The sequence below is a fragment of the Nelumbo nucifera genome, chromosome 3, assembly GCF_055504915.1.
Source record: "Nelumbo nucifera cultivar China Antique chromosome 3, China Antique-T2T, whole genome shotgun sequence".
Taxonomy (NCBI): domain Eukaryota; kingdom Viridiplantae; phylum Streptophyta; class Magnoliopsida; order Proteales; family Nelumbonaceae; genus Nelumbo; species Nelumbo nucifera.
In genome coordinates this window covers 110,421,968-110,441,199 of record NC_142651.1, presented here as the reverse complement: position 1 = coordinate 110,441,199, position 19,232 = coordinate 110,421,968, and the positions used below count along the sequence as shown (strand labels likewise).

Below are 19,232 nucleotides of genomic sequence, written 5' to 3'. Positions count from 1 at the left end.
TATAAGTATATGTTTAATAATATAATTATAATTGAATAATATATCATAAGTTCGTTGCAAGCACAAAAACCTATGCTTTGTTGGGCTGGGCCAGACTAAGGCTTGAACGTTGAATTCTAAATTCTAAAAAGGGCTAAGAGAAAATGAATACATAAAAGAGATAAGAGTGAATAGACCCTAAGAATGATCATTCCTAACAGAAATACAACTTATCTTGATATTGACATCTGATGAACTCAAGGGCATCACGTATAATGATCTAGCTAGCAAGTAGTTTGATTGGATCATTGGATCCTTCAATGTTTCTACAGGCTATATAGCACGAGTTTTCATAAACTAATAAGGAAATACCATTTGGGCTTTCAATGGCTAAAGGAGTAGGAGACGGTGATTGCAAGTGCCATTTCCTCATGTATGGGCCATATGCCTCTAATAGAGGTTTATGGAAATAATCCCTCTATCTATCTTAACCAACGAAAATGTTTGCTTCCACTTCAAATGGATTCCAAGAAAAGAAAGAGCAGAAATAGAAATGGGATTTCTCACCCAACTGATGAGCTGCGGCAAGGCATACCTGATACCCCAACCCCTAACCCATACCCATAATATATATACAGTCTGAGTCAGTTCCATTGTTATGTCTTAATTTTCAAGCCTCGCATCGTGAATATCATATACAGCACAAATCTTAGCCCTTGATGAGAGTTGATGATAATGAAAATAAGTACGTACGTAGCATATCATTATAAAATTTTGATGGCAATTTTTCTCAATGCAATATTAATTGCACCCATTATTCATTCGGTGAAGAAATTATTTTCTAATTGGGGTTACCACTAACGCCTTGACATTTGATCAAGCAACTGTGGTAGGTGGACCCCCTGGACACTCCACGTCATCAAACGGACTCCCTTCCTTGGTGTTGGTGGACATCCTATAATTGCCACGGGGATGATACTAGAGCCTTGTATGGGGACCATGTGAACTGGGGGACCCCACCCATAGTCCACCTGGTTGAACCCCAATCTGCCCCACTCGGATATAAACAGTGTGGTGTACGCCAGAGGTGGGGCGAATGGGTCCATACCCTCCCCCGCATCATCACCCTTCATCCACTTGGTGAATTGGACCCGCAGCTGAGCCTTGGCCTCTTGTATTAATTTCACAACCTCCGCATTTGATGCGCGTGAGACCGTCTCACAATTGGTCGTCACCGTTACCGGAAAGAAACAATTACCATAGTAACCATCTGGCAGTGGAGGGTGAAGGAGGTGACGAACGTTCGCAAAGAACACAAGATCGACTTTGGTATCGCCCTTGAAATTTAGCGCCCGTGTTCTGCACCTCCACATTGTGGCAGCTACGACTTCAAATGTGGAGCAACGTCGACCACCTGTCAGCTCTGAGAATTCAAGCTTGAGTTGATTGATTCGGTCTAGAGTAACATCTATGGACGCATGCTCTAGCTGGTAGTCCGGTAGGGATGGAAATGGTGGTGGTGATGGTAGATTTGGGTCGTCTCTGGCCACGCCTGTTGGTGGTGGTGGACTTGGGAGGGCTTCTCTGTGCCAAACTGGGGCAATACTGGGATGTTGCAGACCTCTGGCCATCTCGCCTATAGCATTCAGGAATTGTGCAGCTCCAAGGCCATCACAAATACTATGGCAAAATATGAGCCCCATCACAAACCCGTTGCATTTAAACTGAGTCACCTGACAATTAATGTAAAAATAAATAAATAAAGCAAGCTCATGAATTATGACTAGTGAATGAATTGACAAGTAATATTAGATGTATTAGGGCATGTTTGGGAGTTTTTTTTTATTTAAAATAAGTGTTTATTTGGGCCATTAAACACTTATTGATATTTGGAAAATAAGCTCAAAATAAGTACTTATTTTAAAATTTTTTCAAGTGCTTATTTTTTAAGTCTAAATTTCTAGCTTTTTTTAAGTGCTTATATAATAAGTACTTATTCAGTTTTTTTCTTCCAAAATTATCCCTAGTTGAATTTTAAAATACCCCTTATAAAATTATCCCTACTTGAATTTTATAGAAATACTTTTATGAAAACACTTTTATAAAAGTACTTTTAGAAAGCACTTTTAAGAAAGTATTCTTATGAAAGGATTTTTACAAAAAGCATTTTTATAAAAATACTTTCACGAAAGCACTTTTATGAAAGCACCTTTACGAAAGCACTTTTACAAAAGTACTTTTACGAATAAAAGTGCTTTCGTAAAAGTACTTTTATAAGTGTTTTTTATAAAAAAATACTTTCATAAAAGTACTTTCTTAGAAGTTCTTTCGTAAAAGTGGTTTTATAAAAGTGCTTTTGTAAAAATGCTTTCGTAAAAGTTCTTTTAAAGGGTATATTTTGAAAACTTGATAGAAAATGAAAGACAAAATAGTCACAAATGCTTATTTAAGTGCTTATTAGAGAAAAAGATTACCAAACGGCCAATATAAAATAAGTGCTTATTTTAAATAAGTGCTTATTTGATGAGCACTTATTTTTAACTTAAGCACTCCCAAACATGGCCTTAGTGTTAGGAAACCTAGAAAAGATACTCATACACATATTCCATATGTTCCTCATATATCGCTCTTCACACCAACCTCACAACACGTTCCAACCATGCACCGGGAAAATCTTCTATACGTGTGTATTATTTATTATTCATGGGGATTGGGGAGTAGACCTATTCATGTTCTGGACTTGGGTTTGGTTTTTACCAAAAATTGAATGGGCCCAACCCGAAGCTCAAGCCCAAAACAGTGCAAAGTTAGGCCTAAAGCCCAGCCTATGAACAGGTCTAATGATGGGGTGAGGTCGGTGTGAAGTGCAGTAATCATATCCCTGATTCATCAAAAACCCATTCTCACTGAATCACGGCTCTTCTAGCTATATACCTGCATTAGCACAAGAGGATTCATGGCAAGGGCATGGGTTTGGGGAACAAAGTCGGGAAGGAGATCATCATGGGGGACCTTATAAACATTGTCGAAATAATTGACAGCGTCAAGGCCACAATCAGCAAATGCCTCGACAAACCAGACACCTTCTCCGGTACAGGCAACCTGGACGCCGCCTAGGCTGCTCGACTCCTTGAGCCTCCCTGCAAGAGGATAGTATGGAACCAGTGCCTTGGACAAGGCATGTTTGATGAGCGTGGCAACTTCAGCTGGGCCATGCCTGAAGACATGCAATGTCCTAGCATAGCATCTCAAGGCCGGCAGCCTATCAATGGCTGAGAGATGGAGGGTGCCTCCTGTGGGCGTCGTTTTAGATGGTGGAACCAATCCTCCAGCAGTTCGCTTCACAGAGAAAGCCATGATGGGCTCTTGCTTCTTGGGGGCCGGGAAGTACATCCACACAAGCAATTGCAATTGATGAAGCAAGCGCACGCTATATATATATATATAGATATAGATAAAGGTCGAAAATGCTTAACTTAGAAGAGTAGGTTAAGTTGCATATGTATGTAGTGTGAACTTGGGGATTGGATGACTTCCTTAGCTTTGCTTGGACTCACAAGCTCGAGTAAAACTAAAACGTAAGTACATTTATTATATTCTTTTAGTTATTTGTGGATAATATTCTAGTAGAGTAGGTGCAAACACAGCAATAATTAATAATTATTGTTGGTTATTGGGGACATTGAAATTTGGAGGAGAAGTTATATGATGCGCGTATGAAGATATTGTCTTTAAAATGTTATTTGCCCTCATTCAATTCTACTGAGTTTGTTGTTGGGATATAGACAAGTCTATACACAGGATACAACAAAGCCTTGGGCGAGAATATGCAACCAGCAAAGTTGAAGAGTCTTCGAAGAAACATTCTATGAGACAGTAGCAGATCAGACTGAGAGTGACAAAAGTGATTTTCGAAACTTGTGTGTGCAAATGCTTGATTCACGCTCTTTAAATAATTTTTAAAGTCATGGAGTAGAAGAATGTGTTGGTTCAGAAAAGGCTCCTAATAGTTAATGACTGTTGATGAGGAAGGATTTGGCCCTCCAATGACATTATGACACTTGGCACCTCAGAACAACTAGGTGACACCCGGGACCACTTTGGCAACAACCTACCTTTGCTAAGTTGATAGTGTCCCACCAGGCGTAGCCTAGCACAAGCGTGGCCTGGCACAAGCGCGACCTGGTGGCCTGGCCCTGGTAGCTTGGCCCTGGCGCGACCTGGCCCTGGCACGAGCTGGCAGCCTGGCCCTGGCACAAGCTGGCGGCCTGGCCCAAGCGCGACCTGGCGGCTTGGCCCAGGCACCGACCTGGCGGCCTGACACAGGCGCCAACCTGACAACCCCGATGAGCTCACCACCGTACCCCGCATTTTACGGGATTGTGATTTGTAACGGCTATATTAGCTCACCCACTCCCTGAGTCAAGCGGAAATGGGCAACCTTACCAGTTGGTGGCTTTATCCCCACCTAACACGAAAGCAGGTCTCATCACAGCGGGAATCCAGGAACTGCTCCACCTAACCCACAAGGACTCCAGTATATAAAGACCTCACCCCCTAGGGGCGAAAGGAGGATGGGTAACCTCTGCTCTCTAGCTCTCTCATTCTCTAATATCATTCTCAGCTCTCCACTAAGTGCTAACTTAGGCATCGGAGTGACCTCATCGGGTTAGCCACCTTGGGTCCTCTGACATTTGGTTCCTTACAGGCCTCTAAAAGAGCAACCCTCAAGGTAGCTCACCACCAGGCAGCTCATCAAGGTAGCTCACCACCAAGCAGCTCATCAAGGTAGCTCACCTCCAAGCAACTCATCAAGGTAGCTCACCACCAGGCAGTTCGCCACTAGGTAGCTCACCACCAGGCAGTTCGGCACCAGGCAGTTCGCCACTAGGTAGCTCGCCACCAGGGAGCTCCACTTCAGCCTCTGAGTCATAGGCCTCTGGGGAGCTGACGAGGTACTTAGCCAAAAAATTGATACGTGACCAGAAACCGTTACATCAACTATTAACTTTGAATAGTTTTTCTTGATCACACCTGATCGAATCGTGGCCATTGAAAACACCAACGGTCAACCTCGCACCAAAAGTGAAAGTCGTCCCTTGCGAGCCACGTGAAGTGCGAGAAAAGTGCGTCTCTAAAGCATCTCATTGTACCGCACATGTACACATGCATTGTGCGTTAGCAAACCTCTATACTCTCCTCTTCATATCTAAGGAGTGTAAATAAGCTCCTATTTAAAAACACAAAACAAATTTTGTAATTTTCCAATGTGCCCCACATTAAAAATTGGTTTTAGTAAGAGAAAAAACTATTTTTCAAGACATGTGTGCAGGTGTTTTTTTCATGTAATTAATCAATCAAAGCCCATTGGACTTAATCTCTAATGAGATTAAAATCCAACAATTGTCAACTATCAATTAGTTTGCAGCAAAAAAGAAAAACATCAAGTATATTGATGAAGATCAAATGTCGCTATACAGGCTTGGAGACAATTTGAGATCAGTAAGGTACCTGCAAGAAAAAGGGAAGTCAAAGGGCCTAGGGTAAAACCCCGAGCTTGTAACTTGGACGAGCAAGTCAGTAGGAGGTTGTGCTATCTAAGGTGTGAAAGGTTGTGAAAGGTAGTAATAAATGAAGCCAAAAGTGTGTAATGAACGCTCAATTAACCTTTATATAGATTGGGGATGCTCGTGCCAAAAGAAACGCATCGGAGAAGTATTGGATACCTGGCGGTAGGCCAAGACACCTGAGCTATGAGACACATTCAAGTGGTTTATATGCGACGTTGTTTGTGCATGGGAAAACCACGTTGTTTGTGCATGGTGAAGCTTGGGTGTTTCTTCTGGTGCAGCTCGTCTTAGTGAACTGTGTTTTCTTACACATATAGTTCAGTTTGTAAGCTAAACTGCCCTTTACCCTTACTGGGATGATAGTTTAAGTGTTTAACTATCGCAGAGGCTCGGCTGCTCGAGGCAAGCTCTGTTAGTCTAAGGTGAGCACTCGTAGGTAGAGGCATGGGTGCCCTAGAGATGTCACATGTTTAGACTTTACTAGAGGTCACTTCTACCCAACTAATATCAATTTGGATGAATTGGACGAACCAAGAAGACATTGAATTAGATCAGTCCATACTTAATGGTCCAAAGTATTTATTGGATGTTTTATGTTTTCCTTGTCTAAACGTATAATAGGCATAAAGAGGATATATATATCCTTTACTCTCATTTTAGAAACTGCCCTCTTATAACTGTTGGAAAATTGTTCATAAATTATAAATAATTTTATCTCAAAAATATTGCCATATATAAATGCACACACACACATACATATACAAATGCACACACACCAACAATCCAAAGGATAGTAGTTAGATTTTGGCGAGTTCTGAAATAGGCGCATCCTCCGCCAGGCTCAATTGTTATTTTCTGTTTTTTTTTTATTTCATTTTATGAAACTACAAATTTTTGGGGTTGTGTGCGGATCAAAATCTATATTGTTAGAAGTTTTTGGTGTGTGCGTGTGTATCAAACAATCTATTTTCAATGGTAAAATATTGTAAATTTTACAGTTTCATACATTGGAGAATTGATTCAACCAAACGATCATAATTTTTCAATGCCTTTGAAAAACAGAAAAGCATTTTTCCTATTTTCTAGATTTGCAGTTGAACAATATAAGTAAATTTTATAGTTGAATTATCAAAAGCCACCTAATTGTTGACTGGGAGGAATTAATTAAGAAAACGAATGCAAATAGAATGGATGAAATTCACATGGGGGAATTATTCGAATCTCTTATGATAAGAATTAGATCCAATATCTAACAAATACATAAAACATAAATTTCAATTTGATTTGTTTATATATTTCAAATATTTTATTTGAATCTAATTAAATTACGGAGAAGTACGGATTTGCCCAATGCAAATTTCTGATTTTCACTGTAGAACTATAAACATTCAAAAGGTCAATAATCCACATTCTATGCACCAACGTCCATCCGTGAATTAGCATCAATTCTGAGCTGGCACTTACCCCGATAGTACTTTGAGCCTATAAATTCCAAATCTGGGCTGATCGGCCATTTTCCCATTAAATCAAGGTTCAAAATATTGATACACCCGATACACAGGTATGGGCGTATCGAGCAAATCGATACAATGTTTCAAGCCTTTTTTTTTTTTTTTTTTGCAACCGGTTCAGGGGGACCAGTTTAGGTCTCCTCTACCCCCTGAACCGGTCAGACCTCCGATACACCCACTATAGGGGCATATTGGAGGGGTCCCGGAACAATACATATCGACCGATACAAGCTGATACATGTCGATACTTTGAACCTTGCATTAAATTATTGATAAATCTACATAAAAATCAGCATAAATTTATAAAATAAAATAAAATAAAATAATAAGTTTTTCTAAATCTCAAATCTAACGTGATTCTAAAGAGGCAAGTAATATTTGAATTTAATCCAATTATGATTAATTGGATATTTCAGTCCACTTGTTAGTCAAAAAGAAAATATTTAAAAATAATAATAATAATGATTTGGATTCAAATTTGGCCTATACTCACTAGGTTAAGTCAGGGCTTTCTCTAAGTCTCTCCATTTCTCAAATCTCAAATAATAATTGGGGTGCCACGGTCAAACTGTGAACTTATTTTTTAAACCGAATCGATACTATTGGTTTTTGGAAAACTGGTAATCGAAACCAAATCGATGGCAATCGATTAATTGGTTCGATTAACCATCGATTTGATTTGTTGATTTGTTGATTTTTTGGTTTTTTATATGTATACTATATATTATAACTAAATATATAATAAAAACTAGAAATGCATATAACATATTATATTTTAAATAATAAATAATATATTATATATGATACATATTTATTAATTTATAATATATGGATAATATAAAATATATTAAAAATATATATAATATACATATAATATATAGAAATATATGTATGCCAGTCGGTTACGTTAATGGCCATTTTTCTTTTTATATTGATTAATCGAAACTGAACTGACATTTTCGGTTTTTTTTAAATACTGAACCGAAACCGAACCAACCGATTCATATAACCGAAATTTTGGGTTCGGTTTCATCGGTTCGGTATGGTTTTTTGGTTTTATTGCTCACCCCGAAATGAACCAAACTTCAACCGGACTCATCGCAAGCTCAGACGTCAGACCTCAGTACTCGGTAGAATTGGATAGTGTTTCAATTCTCACGGTTTTCATGTGCTCTCCTTCATGGGCGGTGGCCCTTGAATAAAGGAGCACTCCTACAGTTCTACCTACTCAAAGCTTTTTCCCCAAAACTGTCGTAGCTGAGTTAGGGTTTCAGTTCCTTGAACTGTCGAAGCGGGTTTTCTATGGTTTAAAAGACATAGAAAGAGGACTTACAAGTGTTTTCTAGCGTTCGATTCAGCTGTAGAGAAAAATGAAGAAGCTGAGATGGACAATGGACGACGGCTTCGGGGACCTGGACATGTCGACCTCGATTACGATTGACGGAATCGCACGACCAGTCCCTGGAGACTCACTCCCCTTGGGTTTATCTAGAGGAACCAAGCTATCAAGGCCTAAGCAGATCGATTTCATGCAGAGGTTCATGTCAGCCTTCTTCCTTCCTTCTTACGCTGACCATCCTGCTCGAGTTGGTGATGGGCTCGCTCTGCAACGCGTTCTCACCTTCCCATTTGGCGAAAACTGGTAATTATTCTGTATTTTAATAAAACAAACCCCACATCTTAGCTCGTGGCAAGGTCTTTCTTTTGATAACAATGGGCAGGATTCATATATTACCATTCTGTTCTAAGTTATAGCTAACTTTTTCGATGAAGGTAAAGTAGGTGGGATTGGTTAATGGGGCTTTTATAAGGACTAGTTTTGGATTAGTTATCTTCGAACTTATTTCTTTTGTCATCCTCAACTTTGAAGAATTCCCGAATTTTATATCTCTACTGTAACGTAGTTTTCATCTTTGATGAAAATTTGATGGTTAGTTGGTTAATGACTTCTAAACTGCGATCAATTTGCTTCACTTGCCTGTTGGCCAAAACAAGTAAGCATTCAAATTTTTTTAAGAAGGTAATGGTGTAATTGATTGTATTATGGGAAGAAAAAAACTCAATTATAGGTATTAAGTAGCCTGAACAAATCTTATTCTAGTAAGGTTGTTAAACTTAAAACATGTTACACCTTGAAAAATAAGTAAAGTAAATATATAAATGACAAAGTAAATAACTAGGTTTCAGTTGAACTGATCCAAATCTCCTGAATCATATCAATGATAAGATTCATGAATTGCATCATAAGATTCAAACAGTAACTGTAGGATATTTTCAGAAACGAATTCATATGTAATATTTAAATTGAAACCCTTGAGTTCAAGATTAAATTGTGAGTAGTTTGGCAATATTGGCAATGCACTCTTAATATACATGTGTACCATGTATAAATCAGTATGCCTTTGTAACTTATATTGTCTGTCTTTGGTGAACCAGTCTGACTATTACCATTAGGCTGCATCTGTTTCTCCATAAAATTGGGTGTAAATTTTTTTCTATAAAGGGGGTGGAAATAAGAACTGATTATTTCAATTGAAAATATTTAAATCTCTTTTACAGAGAAACAGCGTATCACTTTTTTTCCTTTCCAATTGTAACATTGCTATTTGTGCTCAATGGTACTGGCCTGCTGATGCTTACTAATAATTGACTTTAAAGCCATGCAGGATTGCCACTTTCCTAGGCCAATTCAATTTGCAGAAATTAGCATCTTCTTTGAAAGACAAGGGATCAAGAGAGCCCCCAGAATCCTCATGGTTAAAAAACCTTGGCAAGCACCTTTGTGATAAATCAATGTATGCCTTTGGTTTCTGCTCAGAATTCTTGATCACACCAAATGACACATTGCTCGTGAGCTCAGAAGCATGTGGTGATAAGAAGCGGTATCGGAAGAAAGCAGTTTTAGATCACAAGGCAAGGACTTATTGGCTTTAAGGTTGATGTGGCACTAAGTAATTATATTTTTTATCTTTTAATTTTTGTTTGCAGTGCAAATCTTAAACAAATGCACATATTTTCCCTGGTTCGGTTTTGCATCCATTTGTTTGCATGCATATCTGATACAAAAATTGTACTTATTGTCTCATTATTGGAAGTGCAAATTTTGCATCTCAAAAACTGATGGAAAATCTGTACCACCTTCTTGCTACCTCAGTTCTCTCTCATGTAAAGTAGATAGCACATCATCTTGCTTCCTACCTCACTCCCAAATAAATAACCTTCCTCCTATCTCTATTCTCCTCCATATAAGGTGGTGACTGCATCATTTTACTTCCTCAATTAGTTCTCACAAACAAATAAAAATAGAGTCAAATATGAAGCAAAAGTAAACCAGAATTTACACTCTGCCTATTTGCACTCACATGCATTTACACCTAGCAAAAGAAATTTGCATTGCAAACAAACTGAGCCTTAATGGATCTTTGCTTTTCTTGTTAATTCAATGCCATAGTAGCTGTTACTGCTGTTCTCTTCCATGTCTTATTTCTTTTCTTCATCTAGCTATTACGCCAAAGGGCCATTGGTTGGTCCAATGGTTAAATCTTGGATTGACAAGTGTGAGGATGAGGCTTTGGGTTTGAGTGTGGCTATTGCCTATTTGTTCAAAAAAAAGGATAAATACCAAAAAGTTGGTCTGTATCCAGTCTATCCCTACCAAGACCCCAATTAACATGGACCATCATTGGGTAATGTCCCTTTATTTATCTGTAATGTCAATTGTACTTCATGTTTTGGTATCTTAGGATGTTTTTGGATCAAGTAGTAGAAATGGAAACAGACATTTATTGATTTCCATAACCTGCTGAAGGTTTCCAAGATGACTTGAACACCATATCCAAACGTTTTTTTTTTAAGAAAAAGAAACCCTCTGGAATTGGTGGAGTCTGTCCCCCCTTATAATCATTTCTAGGTTTCACCTCAAAAATCTGCCAATTCGATCAACTTTGTTGTTCTGTACTGAAGATTTCTCATATATCTGCAAAACCTGCCTCTTTTCCCACATTTTGAAATGTATCTTCACTAGGATTTTGTTCTTTACATGTCTGCAGTTTCCACAACACAATTTAACTGTAGAGGCAACATCACCAGGACTTTTTGTTGACAAGGTTGGTACTTACTGGGATGTTCCATTGTTGATAACAGCTGATCTGGCTTCTGTTCCTTCTGATTCTGGTTTCAATGATCATTTTTGCATACATTATATTAGTGGGGCTGCTAAGCAGTTTAATAGTGATCAAACTGGTCCAATACCTCCATCTCTACTGCCTGGGTTGTATGTCAAATCCGCGTTTTCCATAAAAAAGAATGTTGACATTTGGAGAAGAAAATCAGGCAAATTGAAAATGGTACAACCATTTGACATTTTCCTGTCAGATCCACATATTTCAGCATCAGCCACTGTTGGTAAGTTACAGCAACTGCACTCCTTGAAATTTAGTTTTGGGTTTCCACATGTTTAAGTAATAGCTATATTTGTTTGTGCATTCCAAAAACCACCTTTAGAGGAAGGCTTAAATCAGACGGAATGATGAGAAACTCAACTTCTTATCTGTGCCAATCTAATGGATCTGGTGCAGCATCTCAGGACCCGGCAATCCAGCATTATGGAGTCCAAATGATAGAGACCACTTAGGCCAAGAAGGGTTTTCTTTTTTTTCTTCTTCCCAAATTGAATGATCCCAAATTTCATGCATGAGTATTTATATCTAGCTAGGACATTGAATGGTGGTCTTGATCTCCATGTATACCACACATCCTATCCTGAATCACATATTCTTGCTAGATGTGGTGTTTGTTCACCCTATATCTGCTGAGTAATGTTGCCTTTTTTATTCTTTTCGTTTCTTTTTTTTTTCCGATGAGTGCTACCTGATAAATAATGTAATAAATTGGGATCTGATTCTAACTCGAAGATGCTACTTTTTAGTATTATACTTTGAACTTGGTTAACTATGGTATACATAATCGTTAATCTGAACTTCAATGGCTCAATGATTTACTACCATCTTTACACACTTAGAAACCTTGATTTGACATGATACAGGTACTGTAGCTACTGCATCCTTCAGAGATAATTCAGTGAGATTAAAGAGGGAAGACGAGTTGCAGGGTTATGGGCGCTTCGATGTAAATTTTCCAGGGAAAAAATGTGCCTTTTTGGCAGATTTATTTGCATCTGTTTCTTGCACAGCTCAGCATGGAAACTTTCAAAGGCTTTTCCTGGATCTTAGCCAATTGCATGCTCGTTTGGATTTTCCTTCAGGTTCAAAGTTTCTATCTGGGGCCGCACGTCTGGTACAAGATCTTAACAATTCTCAACCACCTGATTTGGCTGCTCTTCATGCAATTTGCCCAAATGTTACTCTTTCACTTCAGCAACAGGTACCTCATTTTGGTTCCTGGCCTCCTTAATCTATCTATCCTTGGAAAACCTTGTCACTGGACTTGGTGCAATTTAGCATAATGTCCTAACAGACATGCAGCACAACTACTGCTACTGCATGTATGTGAAAAGAGTGAAAAAAAAAATCTCTTTTGTTGTGCAAAAGAAGCAAAAAGATCTCACTGCTTCATATCATAAGCGTGATTTGTGAAAAGATGAAAACGAGAATGTGAACATTGGGAGTGATGCACAACATTGCTCGGTAACTACCTGTTTTAGGAACAACACTTTGTTGGCCTGTCTGGTTCACTTTCTTGGATAAAATGGCCTGCGTTGCAGGGTATTTGGGGGGATTTGAGTTTACATTCATTTAGCTATTTGTGATTCCCATTTAATTACCTAATTGGTTACTCTCATCTGGACATTTATTGAGTGCTAATGGTGGGCAAGTTGCTCTTGGGAGTAAGGCAATCTTTCCATTTATTTTGATCTTCTCTGCTATGGCACAGGAATAATGTCTTAGTGGTTGGCTACCTTATAAATGTCAATTAGAACTATTTCTTGAAGCCTTGGCACTTCCATCCTCCACTTTCTTGACAATTGAGTGAGACTTGATTGGATGATAGGCATTTACCCAGTGAAGATGTATATATGCTGGGCAGGGCCAAATGTCTGTTTTTTTCTTTCTTTTCTTTTTTTTTTTTTTTTTGTTGACCGACCATAGATGATATCAATCAGTTGTTCTCCATATGTATGCTGTCAGTATTTTCATTCTATTTACAACGAGGTTGAATTTGCCTATTCAGTTTTTGATAAGCAGTAAAGCATCTATGTATTTATTTGATGCAGATTGTTGGACCTTTCAGTTTCCGAATTGATTCAAGAGTTTCATTCGACTTCAACAGCAGAGGGTGGCATACCCATGTTGATGAATCAATGTTTGCCATTGAGTATGCATTGCAAGTTCTTGGCTCGGCAAAGGCGATTGCTTGGTATTCCACGAAGCATCGTGAAGCCATGGTGGAGCTTCGTTTCTTTGAGACCTAAGCATCACACCATTTACTTGGAAACGACCTTATTTTTTTTGGACTGTGGACTATATTGGTTTTTTAATCAGTGGCTATATATGCATATTAAGTTTTCAATTCTTTTTCAATGCATGGTTTATTCATGGCATGGACATGCATTAAACAGAAGTACTTTTTAAAATTCAAAACATGTGGAGTTTGTTTCCTTGTGGGATGCATTATGGGGAAAGAAATGATTTACTAGTTGAGATTCATCACCAGATGCCACACAAAAAGTGTGTTTTGCCAAGGTTTTTCATGCTTTCCAGGGAGCGGGAGCGGGGTCGACACCCTAGTCCCTACACTACCTACTAGCTGAAGAGTGAAGAGGGGCAAACATCTTGGAACGTGAACTTGTCGACAATGTTTGGTCTTGGTGGGTTGTGCTGAGAACATGCCATAAGGAGGTCGGAGGCTTGGTGATTGGTACCAGTCCAATGTCCCTCAGGAGTTGAGGACCTTAAAGTGCTAGCGAGGCTGAGTAGGCCCTCGAGAATCGAGACTAGGTCACAGGGCCAGGCATTATCTGGCTCCCTTGGAGCTGGAGCTGCTGTATTATGGTTCATTCATGGGAACTCCCCATGAATGATATCTCTGCTATGTACGCAGTAAATTGAACGCTCAACTCAACAAAAATCTCTGTAGTTGCTTTCTCTTTTCGGCTTTGTTTGGTTTGAAGGAAAAAAAAGTAGGGAAAGGAAAGGAACCTTCAAACCAAAAATAGTCTTGGAAACAAACAATATCCCAGAAAATATTGCATGCGTTTCCAAATTTTTGATGGATAGGGAGCCGAAGAGCCGTTTCTTGCCTCCCCAACAAAAACCCACCTCTCAAATCTTTCTCAAATCACTCAAAAACAAAGGCATCTTCGAAGAAATCGAAGACTCATTTGGAGATACCCCCTCAACGTCCTCACTCCGCCTTCAGAACCTTCAACCGAGTCCACACCACGTCACCACCACATGCCCGTAATAAGAAAGGCCGGTCTCCACCGGTCCAAGACGGCCCCGGCCATGTTAGGCAGTTATGCGGGACCTCAAACAAAACCAGAACGAGGTTCACAAACCTCTACTTCAATCGTGAAAGCTTCTCCGGCATCGAGACGCACTCTGTCGTTGATGCACTCTACTTCTGAATCGTCACCATGTGCACTATCGGCTTTGGCGACATCATCACTCCACTGACCCCGGCAACTAAGGTGCTAGCTTGTGGATTTGTACTAGTAGGGTTCGGCTTCATAGATATACTGCTTGCTGGGGCTGTGAATTATGTGCTGGACTTACAGGAAACCATGATCTTAACCAGCATTCAAGTCAGTGTAAGCTATGGACATGGAAGGTTCTCTGCCAAGGACTACATTTTTGATGTGGAGAAAGGAAGGATGAGGATCAGGATGAAGGTGGGCCTTGCACTTGGGGTGGCTGTGCTGTGTATTGGCACGGGTTCTATGGTTTTGTGCTTTGTGGAGAGGTTGGACTGCGTTGATTCTGTTTACTTGGTGGGTATGTCAGTTACGACAGTTGGATATGGGGAAGACTTTGCCCGGGAGCCGGGAGGTTGTTTGCTTCGGCTTGGCTTCTGTTATTGATGCTGGCGGTGGCTCGGGCATTTCTGTATTTGGCTGAGGCAAGGATTGATAAGAGGCACAACACAATTGCGAAGTGGGTTTTGCATAGAGACATTACTGTTGAAGATTTGCTTGCTGCCAATTTGAATAACAATGGGTTCATCAGGTTGGGTGTTCTGTTGTCCTTTTTCTTTCATTTGTTCCACCAACTGTTTCCTGCTTATTTTGTGTTGTTGGGTGGAATTTAAGATTCTTATAGCATAGTAATTTAACTTAGAATTCTTTCAGATCCTATGAACTGAGAACAAATTATTGGTCTACATAATAGATCTGGGATATCTGTTTCTACTGAGAATTTTGTTCTATGATAATTTTGTGAAACAGGAAATATAAGTTGAACTAGCTAAGGCTTTGAACTGTTATTACATTCTTTCATACAATGTTTTGAAAATCGTAACCGTATCGTAAATCGTAGAGAAAGTTGAATCGAATCGTAAGATTATTTCTATTTTTTACAAACATGTCAAAAAATAAAATATAGATATGCTAAAAGGTTAAACATATATAGGAAAGTGACTTTACTCTGTTTTTAATCTATATCTACCATATATGTACTTAAAACAATAGAATTTAACACTCATACAATAGAAGCCTAAGATGATATAATGAAGTTGGACTTGAAAATCAAACAAATATACATACAATGGCTCTTTAACCTACATATATGGAAAATAAACTCAACTTCTTGTCTTAAATAACATAAATAAATAGTTTTCTAGTAAGGGCTTTAAAAAAGTCTCCCTTGACAAAACTAAATATAAACAAACAAAAAAAAAGCCAAAGTAGAGAACTAATTCTTAATCAAGTCTATTGAATCTTAGTGAATCATAGAAATCGTAAGATTTATGAATCAAATCGTAGGATTTTGCAGAAAATGATTCAGACATAAGATTCGAATCAAAACCCTTGGGATTCATGATTCAAACTGTGTATCATATTGTAAATCGCAAGATTTTGACAACATTGCTTGCATATTGTTTAGTCTCGGTCTTGTTGAGGCCAGTTTTTAGTGTTATTACCTTCTAGTTTAAAAAAGGCTACTGGCTTTTTTTGTGGAAAGGTTAATGGTAGTTCTAGATTTTTTGCAGTTAAGAGGAAACAACAATCTTCTTTTTTAACAGCAAGTAAATTGCTGCATAGTGTTGTTTTTTTTTTTTTTTTTTTTTGACAGGTATGGCATTGTATATACTTTTGATCATGTGTCTGTGCGTATATCTATTTCTTCCTTTGTCTATGTATAAATCACTCGTGTCCTTTTACCCGTTTCTCTTTTGGTGTGTCCTTGTTTTGACTCTGATAGTGGTTTCATATGAATTTTGTTACTCATGGGATTTTGATAATAGAACCCCATTTTATTACCAATTGAAAACACTAAATTTCCAAGTCCAAGAAACCATTTGACCATACGGATATTCTTTGATTGTCTTGGAGATGTAATGAAAGAGGCAACCATTTATTTTGTAGTATCAAAATGATTCTCATTTTTTGGGCACGAACCACCCTTCATAGCAGTTCACTAGCAATTTGATTGTGATAGAATTTTCCTCAAGTTGTAGGTGATTCTTGAAACAGCCTCTCTGTATGTACAGAGGTAAGGCTGTGTGTTTTTATCCCTCCCCAGATCCCATATTGACGGGAGCCTCATGCACTGGGCTGCCCTTTTTTGTAAGTGATTCGCCTGAGCAATCTGGATTTTCTGGGGTCCCTAGACTCCAAGTTTCCTATGTCATAGTAAGACCAAGCCATCTTAGTTTAATGTAAGTTGGCACAACTGATTGCTGAGCTGAAGTTGTATGAGCTAGTGTTGATGACATCAATTCAAATATTGTGTTGGGTGCTTCCTTCTGTCTCTATGTAGAATATGCCCTTTAATTTTCCCACCAGTACTGTACTTGCATTTTAGGCTCAGTTTGGAAGGAGTACAAATACAAATATGTACTGTGCAAATACATACAAAAGACAAGGTTTTGCACTCTACATATTTGTATTTGTACTCCTTCCAAACTAAGCATTAGGACCAACAACTTTGGTCTGGAGAACAAATTATTTTGCATTTAATCACGCCTGGACTATACTGTTGAAAAGTAGGAAACTGAAGAAGCCCCAAGTCTCATACATTATCATAACAAAGCCCTAGGACTAGACTAACTGTGATCCATCTCATTTAACCACTGGTTAGGTTTCGGATGGGTCTTGCCAGATGTATTTAAAACATGTATACAATGTAATTAGGAAATATAGAAGCATAAAACCCTGTAAATCATTACATCTTCCATATCATCCACCAAAATGACAGATAATTTACCTCATCATCATCATCATGTTCTTTGCTGTTTTCAACATGGAATGAAAGGAAACCATCCTCCACTAATTAAGAAAGTTATAACAGATAAGTACCAATCATCATGATCTTTTGACCTGGCAATTTATTTTCATGTCACTATAATCATCATACAACTGAATTTCTTGCTTTCTTTTGATACGAACTTAGTTAGCATTTAAGTATAAAAACTTTAAAAAAAAAACGCTATTCATAAAGGCAATTACCCAGTGTTGGTCCATCTACCTGCGGTCTTGGGAGGGGTATACTGGATATGGACCTGATCTTTGGCATGACACCAAGCAATTGCCCTGAAAAGAAAAGGTTCTTCCAGGCATAAATTTATCATGTTAATATTAGAATAAATTGCTAATGATGAGATTTTGCTTAGGATGTGGTTTTGTTTGGCCTACTCTGGGGTGGATCCAAGCAGTCTCCCATGTATTAATGAAACTGGGTATTTTCTAACTGGATCTGTTTGAAGGAGAAATATAGCCGCATCCATTCTTTTCAACTGGACGGTACCAAATTAATAAATGGGGAAGCTTATAAAAAATACAGTTGAATAACGTCTACATGCATGTTTCTGATATGGAAATCCATGTGTATCTGTAATTTCACAAAAGAAATGGCATTGGATCATCTAGATGGTGGAGCAACAACACAGCACATATGCAGGGGTGCATTGATACAGTATAAATATTACCTAGAAGAGATTTTAGGTAAAAATATTGTGAATTGGATAGTTTCTTAGTAATTTTGTACTTTTGGTTTGTTCTAAGACCGCATAACTATTTATTTTCCTGGATAGAAATGTATGCTTATTGTTTGGTTGGAATATCCTGACTGTTTAGTTTTCCTTCTATGCTTCTATGAACTCCCTATTAGCACACAAAGGATAATGGAGCCATGTCTACTGTAGAACTAGTGGTTCATCATTCATGCAATTTTTGCTCTATTTGTTTCTGCTTTAAGCATAGATTTTGAAAACTTTTACAATCTAAAAGTAAAATTTATTGTGTTGTTATTTAATAATTACCTTTTTTTATTAATCCTGTTGAAGAGGCCTTAAAGTTCCATTTTTTCCCAGTAAGTCAGAGTATGTTTGTTGTATACAAGCTTAAGGAGATGAGAAAATTTGGTGAAAAAGATATACTGCAGATCTGCAATCAGTTCAAGAAGATTGACCCCAACAACACTGGGAAGATAACACTGCCTGATCTATTGGAGAGACTTGGGTGATGGGGAGGTAGAAGAAGCAGGATTCTTTGTTTATATGGAAGAGAGGGGAATGGGGAAGAAAGATGTCTGGGTTTTAGGCCCATAAGTTGTAGCTGGAAATTACCAAAATATGTCAAGGAAGGATGTATATAAACATCTGATTGAAATTTTTTAGGAGCAAAGTGGCTTCTCATTGTATTAAACCAAGCTTTTGCCAAGGGAATGACTCAAATGTGTGATGCCCTTTATGTTATTGTAGTGATCTCCAAAGAGAAACATTTGAAGATTGGGTTGATTCTCTTATTTCAGTCTTTCTGCTTGATTACGGGAGTATTTATATTCTGAGGCTGGGTGTTAGAATACTTACCATGATGCCAGGCCAAGGCGGAGCTTAGACATCACCATGAAGAATCAAACTAATTTGTCATACTTAAGTTTGCCGATATTATGCAGGTCTCTTATATATAAGTTGGAATAACATGAGCATAAAATTGTAATACAATTTGTAGATCTCATCTCTAGTCTCTACACAGAGCACAGCCAAATCAGGGATA

General features: G+C 38.3%; 2 protein-coding genes and 1 pseudogene across 4 annotated transcripts; 2 read left to right on the top strand and 1 right to left on the bottom strand.

The window, feature by feature from the left end:
• Positions 1 to 675: 675 nt before the first annotated feature.
• LOC104607161 (acyl transferase 4-like) lies at positions 676 to 3,386 on the bottom strand. The gene is made up of 2 exons (XM_010272713.3): positions 2,914 to 3,386; positions 676 to 1,712 (listed from the first exon to the last, which is right to left on the bottom strand). The coding sequence occupies exons 1-2, from the start codon at positions 3,370 to 3,372 to the stop codon at positions 837 to 839; spliced, it is 1,335 nt and encodes a 444-aa protein (XP_010271015.2). The 5' UTR covers positions 3,373 to 3,386; the 3' UTR covers positions 676 to 836.
• A 4,836-nt stretch (positions 3,387 to 8,222) lies between these two features.
• PDE320 (pigment defective 320) lies at positions 8,223 to 13,676 on the top strand. 2 transcript variants are annotated; one of them, XM_010272712.3, is made up of 5 exons: positions 8,223 to 8,702; positions 9,727 to 9,973; positions 11,110 to 11,464; positions 12,105 to 12,442; positions 13,293 to 13,676. In XM_010272712.3, exons 1-5 carry the CDS (start codon positions 8,431 to 8,433, stop codon positions 13,488 to 13,490), a joined length of 1,410 nt encoding a protein of 469 aa, XP_010271014.1. In that variant the 5' UTR covers positions 8,223 to 8,430; the 3' UTR covers positions 13,491 to 13,676. The 2 variants fall into 2 exon arrangements, with proteins under 2 accessions (XP_010271014.1, XP_088757537.1); XM_088901411.1 differs by having other exon boundaries at positions 8,233 to 8,702; positions 9,719 to 9,973.
• A 139-nt stretch (positions 13,677 to 13,815) lies between these two features.
• LOC104607159 (two-pore potassium channel 5-like) lies at positions 13,816 to 18,981 on the top strand (annotated as a pseudogene). The gene is made up of 2 exons (XR_016084138.1): positions 13,816 to 15,243; positions 18,521 to 18,981. The product of XR_016084138.1 is annotated as a two-pore potassium channel 5-like (transcript).
• The last annotated feature ends 251 nt before the right edge of the window (positions 18,982 to 19,232 follow it).